This window comes from Labrus mixtus, chromosome 15, assembly GCF_963584025.1.
Source record: "Labrus mixtus chromosome 15, fLabMix1.1, whole genome shotgun sequence".
NCBI classification, from domain to species: domain Eukaryota; kingdom Metazoa; phylum Chordata; class Actinopteri; order Labriformes; family Labridae; genus Labrus; species Labrus mixtus.
The window spans coordinates 18,004,031-18,015,998 of NC_083626.1; the positions used below are offsets into that span (position 1 = coordinate 18,004,031).

The window sequence follows — 11,968 nt, forward strand, 5'->3', positions numbered from 1 at the left end:
CTTTAAATAATATCTACAGCTTGTGTTTACCGGGGACATTGTTTTGGGGGAATCAAACTGAAAACCAATTAAAAAATCTCATTGACTTTGAGACAGGGGTTTTGGAATTGTTCAAATGTTATTTCATTTCTGGGTTTTAAGAATTGTTACGGCAGCTCTATACGGTGTTAGCTCTTCAAGTATTAACCAACCAGATTTTCCTGTGTTGTCCACCAGACAATCCTCTTGCTGCTGTCAAACATTTTTTCCTCTCTGCTGCTGTCACTGTAGTATGGGACAACCAGCGCTCTTTCTTTACCACCACAATCCTCAATCAGGGAGGTGACCTGATTGAGATGTTGGGATCGCGAAATAATATCTAATTTCTATTATGCACTTCTCAAGAAGTCTTTTCACTCCTTACAACTTAAGTTTATGACCTCTGGCAGTGCCCAAGACAAAACAAAGAGACTTCAAGATCTTCTGATGAATTTTGCCTTTTGTTGAACTCAGCACAATTGTGCTCATTACAAAAAATAATGAAGTAATTGCTTTCTAGTGTTGAATTAAATTCAATGACTCAGTTTATAATGATGTGCAATAACAACAAAGAAGGAAAAATTGAAGAATACAGACAAGACCCAATGGACTCACAAAACTGAACTGCCCTCTGCCTGTGATGCAGGGCAGACATAAATAAGACATGGTAACCTGAGCTAGAGAGTTGGAGGGTACACCTGAGCCTGTTTTTTCAACACAGTCAGAAAGATCAATAAAAGTCCACATGAATATTTTCTATCAAAAAATCCAGTTTGATATGAAAGTAAATAGGCAGGCAAGTGTAAGTAAAGCCAAGGCTGAAATGTTATACTGCTAATACCTGTGCATGAACAAATGACCCTTTGTCAACTGAGACGTCGACCTGCTTGCCTCAAGGCAGTTGGGGGTTGTCTTCTGCTTACTATAATAGAGGCTGTATTTGACTGTGCTGGAGAACTCCCACAGAGGATATCAGGCAGAGAGGACCAAGATGAGGTCCATTTCACTGCTTCTGTTGGTAGGCATGACATTCTGAATTTTCTACAGTTTTGTATTAATAATTATTTATTCATATATTTGTTTGAAATTCATACACATAAAATAGTGTCATACTGTTCCAACTAACTAACATTAAAAGTAAAAAAAAAAAAAAAAAAAGGTGACTGCTTAGCTATTGTTTCAATAAAGCTGTTAAGGGAAAGTTTTGCTGTTTATGATAAACTTGTCAACTTGGAAATACAAGGAGAATAACAGGGCTTTAACATGGCGAGAACACCAAGTTGCTTCTACTTTAAAGGTTAAAAGGCTGCAGGCAAGTGCATATGGAAGAGACATCAAGTAAAACCAGTTCTTAACATTACACTATGGAAGCACCCTGTATAGTATAACACCACCACATGCAAAAGCTCAACCAAGAAACACATTATACATTGAGTTGAATGATTGAATTAAGTTTTGATATTTCTGGTTTCCTGTTCTTTAGTTGCCACCCATGATTCTTAAACCCTGTTGTGTTTTTAATAACTAACTTACCACTGCTGTCCCACCTTGTGCAGTCAAGCTGCAAGACAGTTCTTCCTGTTTATACATAGAGCTTAAGGCTGTACTGTTAGTTGGGTAGGCATGGCAAGCTAGAAAGGCATTTCTTTGTAGTTACATACTCGTAACTGCCTAGCCAGAGCTAACTAATGCTACAACAACTTCCACCTAATCAAAAAAAGAGTGTCAAGATATGCCTTTGCATTCAGTTTGGACAAGTTGACAGCAGACTAGTATTCTAAACTAACGCTTATTAATTACCATCAATGTAATTAAATTAAAAGCCAAAATTTAAAACCTATGATAACATTCAATCTGATCGACATCCACTAAAGCTATCTCCTCACACGGGCCACAAACATCCTGCAGGACCCCTTACACCCCGGTAAACCCCCTCTTCACCACCCTCCCCATCAAGTAGACTGAGAACCTCCAACACACTTACAAACAGGCTACGGAAGAGCTTTTTTCCCCAGAGCTTTGGACCTGCTGCAAACACACACACACACAATAATGGACTCTGTGCAATAACAGACTCTGTGCAATTACTGTCGTGTTTTAACCTCATTGCCCTATATTTTTATTTTTAGAGTATCTATTACATTCTTTTACAAATTTTTACAGGTATGAATGTGTATGTGGGAATGGGTGAGATGTACTTGGCTTGTGTTTGTGTGTGTGTGTGTGCGTGTGTGTGCTGGTGTATGTGTACATATTTTATATGCTGCAACTGCCTTGCTCCAACAGAGGTATAACATGCAATGACAATAAATATATATCTCTATCTTATCTTAATAAGAACATAAGAATACGTTTTATGGCAGCCTTACACTGAATTCATCAGGAGGGAACAAGCCTTACAGTATAACTTTAATACAAGTCGTCATATTACATTCAAACATTTTTGGATACACCATTAAAAAGTTTGGGTGTAGCTCTAATTTTTTTTAGGTGACAAAAATGCTTCCCTGTGTGTTTTTCCCTGTTACAGAAGGACAGCTTGATAGGGGATGTAATCAACCTCCAGCCCAATGAATTCCTGAATTTGCTTTGCCTCTCTAAAGCCTTTAACAGGATGAGTGGGTATAGAAACTGGTGAATGGCCACTTCTCTATATATGTTATCTCAGAAACATAATACAGTGGCGCAGGTGGAGGGACAATCATATAAAGGAAGGCATAAAGCACAACCCTGGTGATAAATAATTGCCAAAAGCACTGAAGATCAAAATTACTCTTAATGACAAGATAATAATATATCTCAATTGCAATGCTCCTTAATGTTCAGATTTTTGTTTTTAAAGTGCCTTCTTAGTAACCTCTGTAGTTTATCTGAACAGCCATTTGTGAATTGTTGTTAATATTCACTTAAAATAAAGCCATATTGTTTTGTTTTAAGAGGTGCACGTGAAGCATGATGGGAGATGTTTTAGATTATAAACGAATTTACAGTATTCTGTGATGCCAAGATTGAGTCTCCCTAATCAGTTTCTTTGTTGTCGTAGGTTGCTTTAACAGCCCTGGCTGAGTCCAACATTGAATACAATAGGCGTGCCAAAAGGGTAACTATTCCTTATTTGGAAAATCTAATCACTTCCAATTTGTTTTCTTGTAGGATAAAATGAGTGATTACTTTATTATTTGTTGAATATATGATCTGGACTTGTGCTGGACATTTTCTGTCAAACAGGTCTTTTTCGGTAATGCTTGGAGATGCTCATTTCTCCTGTGCTGCTCTATCTTGTGGGGGCCCCCAGGGGTCTATTGTGGGTCCCTTTTTATTCCACCATTCTTACTTTTATCAGCAGGCTTTTTCTTTACGTTGGCTTTGTTGTGCTTCTTTCCAATGTGTGTATTGATGTATGGGTTTTATTGATTTTGGGTCTTATCTAAAAGTTTGTTTGCTTTTATTTATTTGTATTATTTGTCTATTTGTGTATTTGTTTTTACAGTTTTGCCCTGTTTGAATTGTAAAGTACTTTGTAACTTGCAAAGTGCTGTATTAATAAAGTTATTATTATTATAACTATTATCTGCATTGTGGTATAAACAGGAGCTTTTAGTGCGCTCTAAAAGAAGATGGGTTTTGTCCACGATTGAATTAGAAGAAGAGGAAGAAGGACCATACCCAAAACTAATTTCCAAGGTGACATAATTTTGTGCATAAAATCATTTTGGTGGCTAGATTTTTGCTTCAATCAAAGGAGGACACAATAATCGTCAATGGTTTGTGTATTGACACTAGATGTTTAATAACATGACGGGGCACCACCACGAGTTCCGAATAAGTGGAATGGGTGTGGATAAGCCGCCACTCGGAGTTTTTGAGATCCGTAAGGACACCGGAGAAGTTTTTGCCAATAGAGCTTTGGACAGAGAGAAGTACCCAAAACCCTTTCATGTGAGCTTACATGTATACTAGTAACTAATAACAATGACAAATTCATTCTGTATTGATCTTTAGCCTGTACAAATCATTTGACATGAGAAACTATCCCAACAGATCAAGTTTGACATCGTACACCAACACACAGGAAACCGATTGGACGAGGAACTAGCTTTTGATGTGGAGCTTAAAGACATCAATGACAACGCGCCTCAATTTTTCCCTCCTCAAATGACTGAACAGGTGAAGGAAAGTACACGTGGAAGTGAGTATACAGTTGTTAAATAACTCAAAATGTGTATGTTTTTTTTTTCAGATTAGTAGACTTTTTTTTTCCTACAGTCCCTGAATATTACTCATCAAACATATAATCATATTGAGTACTTATTTACCATTCTTTGTTTTCTTAACAAATGAACTCTTCTTTTCTGTCTCTCCTCATCCTCTTGAAGCATACTTGCCAGCGCTACTGTATGTTAATGACATAGACAAGGAGAACACACCTAACTCGCAAATTTCCGTAAGCGTGATTTCACAGAACCCAACGCAACCCAAGATTGGTATTCATAAGATCAATAGCAAACAGTTCCGACTCACCCTTGACGGATGTTTCGACTATGATGTGAGTGATTTGTGATTCCTACGTACAACAGTGGTTAGGTTGTTAATGCACGAAGAAGCAAATATTGCTTTGTCAGTTTCTTAATAAAAATGTTTAAAAAGTATTTTTATAAATATTTCAGAAAGTAAAGAAGTATGAAGTTATTGTCAAAGCAAATGATCATGGAGAAGAAATGAAGTCCTCAACGGCTGTCATTACTCTCAATATTGTTGACACAAACACTCATCTACCAACATTCAAAAGCAGGGAGGTATGTTTTGTTTTTATACTTCACTTTAATCATTGTTGTTTTCAGATTGATGCATGATGGTAAAATTGAAACTGTTCTGCATATCTAGTACCGTGGTGAGGTGCAAGAAGCGTCTATCAAGGGTGATATCTTGAGAATTGGGGTAGAGGATAAAGACACTCCTAAAACTCCAGGTTGGAATGCCATATATTATTTCATGGAAGGAAATGAGGATGAAAACTACAAGATTGAAACAGACCCTGACACTAATGAGGGAATTCTGAGTGTCATCAAGGTAATCTGCTTTTATCACACTGAAAGAATCTTAACTAATTTAAAGTGTGTCAAGTCCAACTTATTTTATAATTAATATAGAAAAGAATCACATGTACTGACTCGTGTTTTTTTTTTTTTTTTAACAGAAAAAGGATTATGAAAAGACAAACACAGCCAAGCTGAAGGTTGGAGTAAAGAATGCAGAACCCTTAACTATTTGTAAAGATTATAAAGATGATGGCAAAGGAGAAGGGCCTACTCCAGATTCAGTAACCATTGATATCACGGTGATCGATATGAATGACCCACCAGTGTTTGACAAAGATCCAGTTGATGTGTACCAGAAGGAAGAGGAACAGCCAGGAATGGTGCTGCACACACCGACGGTTCATGATGCAGAGGGGAACCCGATCAGGTTGATGTCTACAATGTTTTTGTACTATATGTTCTCTGAAGTTATTTCTGTAATATGATAAAGCCTGACCTATGCTGTTTGTTTTTTTTTTAAAGCGGTTACTGGTATTGATATTTGGAAAAAAATTAATGTTTACTATAACCCGTAATTTTTGGTTCAAAATTTGTTAAAATTTGGATGTGTAATTGACATTCAGTGTTTTCGCCTTATATGTTCTGTTTCACTTTCTTTTCTCCTCCTTATATTAGATTTGATCTGCTAGAAGATCCAGCTGACTGGGTAACCATTGATGAAAAAACTGGAACAGTCACATCAACTAAGAAGATGGATAGAGAGTCACCGTTTGTTGATAACACGACAAACATTTACAAAATCCTCATTCGTGCCACAGATAATGGTATGAAGACGCTCAAATTTACAGTAGATAAAGAAGAAAGCGCAATAAAAGGGAGCACTAGTAAACTAAGTGCTGAAATTAATGAACTGATGTTTTATTTCTTTGCTTTGTTCTAAGGTAAGCCTCAAGGCACAGGTACATGCACTGTCCGGATCCACCTGGGGGATATTAATGACAATCTACCTCAGCTGGTCAACAGAGGTGTTGTTATGTGTGGAAATAAGGTTAGCAAGGTCATGGTGCAAGCCAATGACTCAGACGCCGCTCCTTACAGTGGGCCCTTTACCTTCTCCCTGGGGGGTGATGACAAAGATCTGGCACAGCGATGGAAATTCGACCCTGCCACAGGTAGTTCATTTCTGTTAACCCTCCTTACAAACATAATATTACATTATTCCAAACAAAAAGTAAAAAATGCATTTCTCTTTACATGCATACTTCACCAGGAGAAGAAGGTGGCCTTGTTAGCCTGAAACAACTTCCCTATGGTAACTATCCAGTGCCCCTACTGATTCAGGACCAACAGAACATGGTTGGACGTGATACTGTGGATGTGACGGTGTGTGACTGTGGCGAGAAGAATGTTTGCAAAGGCAAAGAGCCACTCTCATCCAGCCTTGGGGCCCCTGGCATTGGACTGATCTTTGTAGGACTCCTCTTATTCTTGTGTGAGTGTGACAAACATAGGCAACATGAACCAATTCATTACGTTCACGCTCAGAAAACCTGCAAAAATGTGTGCCCTTTTTTACCATTAAATTATCAAGTACAGGTAGATTGAATTAACCTAAGTCAAAAAATAAAATTGTTCAGGATTGTATGCTCATACTTCCATCATCAGTCATTAAAAGTTGTGGAATATGAAAATATTATCACTTCAACAATACCAATATAACAGCTGGATTAAACCATTAACAGACAATTATAAATAATTTCAAAATATTGAAGTCACAGTCTGTTAATTCAAATTGCATTACTGGATAGCGGAAGCACGACGTGTAGAGAAACAGCCAGAGCTCCACACACACACTTAGACACACACACATACAGTGATGTTGTTTAATAACATGTTCGATACTTCTAAAAAAGACCAGTTACTAGTATTTTTTAAGCCAGAGAAAACCAAAATCCACAGTAAACTACTAAATATTGTGATATAGGGTTTATGTTCATAATTGTGAGCATCTTAACGGTATTAGAAATTACATTAAATACAAATTTAAAATATTGCCATTTCTGTAAACTTCACTGCTATTTGGATGAAGTTACGAACAAATGTTTATACTGTGATTCAAACATAGGAAAAGTGACATCCAGCTATATGGCTATTTGCAGTGAATGAGCAAACTGTAATGAGTGAAAAAAGTTTGGCCAAGTAATAGTACACAACGAGCTAACAGTGCAGAGCCATAGTGGAGTTTTTCGTTGGCTCCTCAATGGTGATATTAAGGGATGATTATTAATTAAGATTCATTCTTTTCCCACCAAGCTCTATCTAACCAGTTCAGAGACCTTCTCCAATTCAAGCAACCAGCACCTATCTTACTCAGGTGTTATTCTTATGAAAACATACAATTCGACCTCTGTTCTTTTCTATTTGGATGTGTGTCTACAGTACTGCTACTCATTTTTATGTGTCAGTGTGGGAAGAAGTTCACCATCCCCACTGCAGAGGACGAGGGTAACCAGACCCTCATCAAGTACAACCAAGAAGGAGGAGGCTCTGAATGCAAGGTCTGTTTGACATGTTGTCTGTGGATATTAAAGAAAGTAGGTCTGTGACAGTATGCTATAATATTGTACTTATGCACAATGTGTTTCATATGTATTTATTTGTTTGTGGGGTGTACATTTTTTTCTCTCTTCTCTGCCAGGCTGTGCCCACTCTGCCTCTGACACCAACACGCAATGAGGCTGTGACAGACAGTATAAAAATGAGCACCAAACAGGTACTCACCCTCTGCCCCAACCTATTTGTGGGTGACCTTTTTTTTTAGAGGCAGGCCTTAGATGTTTCAGTTATTTCAGTTAAGCTTTGATGGTATTCCTTCAGGTAACACAGGAGTTACATAAAGAAAACAGCCAGAGTTTGTCAGAAAAGGTTACACCTAATCTTGCTGAAACATGAATGACAGCTATAATCTTTTCTTTGTCCGTCTACCTGGGGTGATGACAGATGGGCAGATGTGGTTGAGATGTTTGGCGTGCACACATTTATGGCATAAATTACAGGGTTTGTGCAACACTTATAAACCAGTAGCGAACAGGTTTAACTTTAATAGTAGCATGACACAATGCAAGGAAAAGCCTTTTTAAAAAGCGCTGCGCCCGGCGCCTTTTCCAGTTTTCAGTCCTTATAAACACGTAAACAAACACACAAACGGTCGTTTTTCTGAACCGTCAAAACGGAGGGTGTTATTCTGAAAATAAACCGGATGTTTTAATGTTGTATCGGTGTCTGACTTCCCGTCCCGCTTGTTCTTTTCTGTGCTAAATTGATGCGTTGTGCTCCGGCCGGCACCGCAGACTAGATCCCGTTGTTATGGTTACAGAACACTCCCGCATAAGCGCTCAAAAGGCGCTGAAAGCAGCGCTTTTTTTCTGGAAAAAAAGAAGTCAAGTGTGAACACGGCCTTACGCTGCATTTCCCTTCTCAGACATTTCAAGATAAGATTTTTGGTAAATGCTGTCAACACAAACACACAGCCACTTTTACTGGGTTCTGATTGTAAGGTTGCTTTTAAATTTTGCTCGACTCTCCTAGATGTCCCAAACGGCTCCAGTAATGATCCAGGACATGGATACATACAACAGCTATGGACAAACCATGGTAAGCCACAGGGACAAAGACTTAAAAGGTTTAGAGGCCTGTTTAAAGCAGTAGGATGAATCCAAATAATAAAGTTAACTTGCTAAGTGGTTCGTGTCTGTACTTGTCCTTTACTACGCTCCCTGATTTGACCTTAATGTCATTCTCTTACAGATTAACAGTCACATGAGCTCAACGACCATGCAGCATCAAAGAGACACTCTTAGGAGCCAAGGAGGTCAGAACATGGTGAGTGACCTCAGCTGTGACTACAATAGCTGCTACATTTCACTGCTGATTATTACATGTCATTTGGAAGGTCCACTGCATTCTTAGGTTAATTTTCAATCGGCACACTGCCTGTTTAAATACACAAGGGGGCGCCACAGCCTGGATTTTAAAGCTATACTAGCAACCCCTTTTTATACAAAATACTTTGTACTCACTGCGGTAAAGAAGTAAACTCCAGGTACAGCCAAGGTTGAAGTCAAATATATCAGCTAGGAAGCCATTGGGATAACGTCTAGCTCACTTGCACTGAGCCAAGGATGTGGTTAGAATGGCTTTATTGGTTTAAGGCACATCACCCTAAACCAATCAAGGCATTTTAACCACATCCTAAGATTTGTGTGAGTGAGCTTGAAGTAAGCCCAAAGGCTTCCCCCTCCCTCTGGCTAGCAAAATGGTTTCCAAAATAAAACATTTTTTATTTCAAATGTTGAATGAAATGCTGTGTGAACTTGGCAGTAAAAGTGAAGGAGATATCCAAAACGGTTTCACTGCAGTGTACAATGTTACAGTTCACTTTTATCGCAGACGCTTTTATCCAAATCGATGTACATCAGAGAGTAAGTACAACACTAATCCATTCATACACCGCCACCAAAGCAGCGGGATGTTTATTGAATTGTGATGGGTTTTTTTTGTTGTTATTTTGCCCATAAAAAATACAGCTTTTAACCAGGCATAACTGACATTTATGCTTAGACAGTGAATATTATTTGGGTTACACTGAAAGCTTTTTTGTCATTTTTAACCAACTCTTATTGCTATAAATTGACTGGATCCTGATAAAGATTAAAAAGTTATTATATTAAATAATTATCTATCTTGCTGTCTTTGAGGGAAATCTTGTTCCAGTGTTAATAGCTCCATGAAAATAGAGTTTGTCAGATAAGGTCAAGTGGGGGTACTTACTTTTTAAATTTCACTCATTTCAGTACTCTGAATGGAATACAAACAGGATAAACACCAACCAGGTAGGAAGTGTGCACCATTAAGTTAGCATATTTCAACAAGAAGGTAAGTTTTGACTGCATTGCATACAACTTGCTATGCCGGTTTGTTTAGTATGTGAAGAACATTATGTTAATTCAACAGTGGAAAGCTTATTCCCATCACAGTTTGGCTACAGAAGCTCACAATCCTTCTCTTTGTGAACAGGGAGGCTCATCGAGACACCACTCTGTCAGCCGGAGGTCAAATCAACACATAGCAGGTCACCTTGACAGGGTAAGAAACTCTGTGTTATATTAACGCCTTATGAAAGATTTAACATATAGCATGCCTAATAACTTTGGTGCATGCGGCTCAGGAGGTAGAACAAGTTGTCCGCTAGTCACATAGTAGAGAATCTTTCATTTACTCTTAAAGAAAGTGCTGTGCCCGACAATATTATGCAAAAAGGCATATTGTTATTTTTTAATTTTTTACAGCCATTTATGCCTCCAGTTTCTGCTGCTACAAGCAGGAAAAACATATGGCAAAAGACCTTTAATTAAACTTCCTAAAGCTCAAATATGGTACCATATATTAAACAAAATCACTAATTTATCACTGCATCTGTTTGAAGGCATCAAAAAGATTAAGTGCTCGGATCAAACCAAGTTTCCACCTTGGAATGATTATAGCATTTCTGATTCTGGTGCTGACTGTCTATATAGATTTGTTGAGGTATGATTTTGTTTAATACAAAATGACCAAGAAGTCTTTTTTGCCTCATCAATCCCTCAGAGACTGCACACCATTAATGGAAACCAGGCAGACCACCCAGTGTACCAACCCCATAACTACACCTATGAGGGACAAGGAAGCAGAGCCCAGTCTCTGGATGGGCTTTCTCTCAGCAACCATGGAGACGATCTGAACTTTCTGAATGATTTGGGACCGAAGTTCAAGACATTAGGAGGCATCATGCATCAGACAATTCAAGAAAAGAGCTAAAGCTTCAAAAGGCATCTTGAGTTTTTTTTATGTTGACCAATTATTTTTGCTCCACATTTGAGATGTACATATATGACTTTACTATTGGAGGGATTGTTTTTTATTTGTACTTAACAATTTAAATGATATTATGGATTGGTATCCAATGGATTATCCAGAAGAAGTTGTACTTGTACTTGCTTGCTTGGACTTTGAGTTAAAGCACTGCACTAACTGTTATGCTCTGGTAATTTTGAAAACGTAGGTTTTGGCAGGGACTGGGTGTGTATGGTTATGTGTTTTTTTTACAATTTTTTTCACTTCCTTGGCAGCGACTGCTGCCACATCACAGTGCATTGGACAGCACACCATTTCTAGCTTTTGAAGTTTATTCGTGGCAGTATTATTTGGATTTTTAAAAGTCTGCATTTATCTTTACACTCTGCTCTAGAAGATATCTTAAAAAGGACTGACAGGAATGTGACTTGTCAGAAATCCTTTTTGTTCAATAGTGACTGGATAGTGCATTTGTCCTTGTGGTTGTTAATCTTCTGTTCATATGGCGGTGTGGATTAAACTTGCTTTTCATGGCTTTGTTTTGCTTTGTTTTTCTTATGAGCATTTGTTTCAGTGGTCTTCAACATGCATCCTTTTCAAAACTAAATATAATTTTGGGGAAGACGGGGTGAAATCGTTTTACAAGTTGGATATTTTTACAAATAGGATCAATAAATGGACTCAATTAAAATAAAATCAAGGAAAACTAAAACTTTACAAACTAAACACCTTGTTCAAAATGTTCAATATAGCATGATATTAGCCTGATCTTAAGTCTATGTATTTATTAGCAGAATGTATTAGCAGAAATGAAATTGATGCAGTCTTTCAGAAGGGTAGTTGGATCAATGATTTCTTTCCCATAATAGGATAGGATAGGATAGGATAATACTTTATTGCATTACAGTGATAATCCCAGATAAAAATGTCACATACATGAGCTCATTTCTGGACATTGTTTTTAAAACCAATGACAGGGGTTGTCTACAGTGTTGGTACTGTATGCTGTGAAGCCTGCA

At 37.8% G+C, this 11,968-nt stretch overlaps 1 protein-coding gene across 1 annotated transcript; it reads left to right on the forward strand.

Annotated features, from left to right (window-relative positions):
• The first annotated feature begins 939 nt into the window (after window positions 1-939).
• On the forward strand, window positions 940-11,483 carry cdh26.1 (cadherin 26, tandem duplicate 1). Its single transcript, XM_061057787.1, has 19 exons — window positions 940-1,036; window positions 3,062-3,118; window positions 3,610-3,702; window positions 3,802-3,957; window positions 4,060-4,207; window positions 4,395-4,564; window positions 4,686-4,814; window positions 4,903-5,088; window positions 5,216-5,484; window positions 5,733-5,881; window positions 5,999-6,229; window positions 6,328-6,549; window positions 7,497-7,615; window positions 7,756-7,830; window positions 8,646-8,711; window positions 8,865-8,939; window positions 9,911-9,949; window positions 10,134-10,202; window positions 10,704-11,483. Exons 1-19 carry the CDS (start codon window positions 1,010-1,012, stop codon window positions 10,911-10,913), a joined length of 2,490 nt encoding a protein of 829 aa, XP_060913770.1. The 5' UTR covers window positions 940-1,009; the 3' UTR covers window positions 10,914-11,483.
• Window positions 11,484-11,968: the final 485 nt, after the last annotated feature.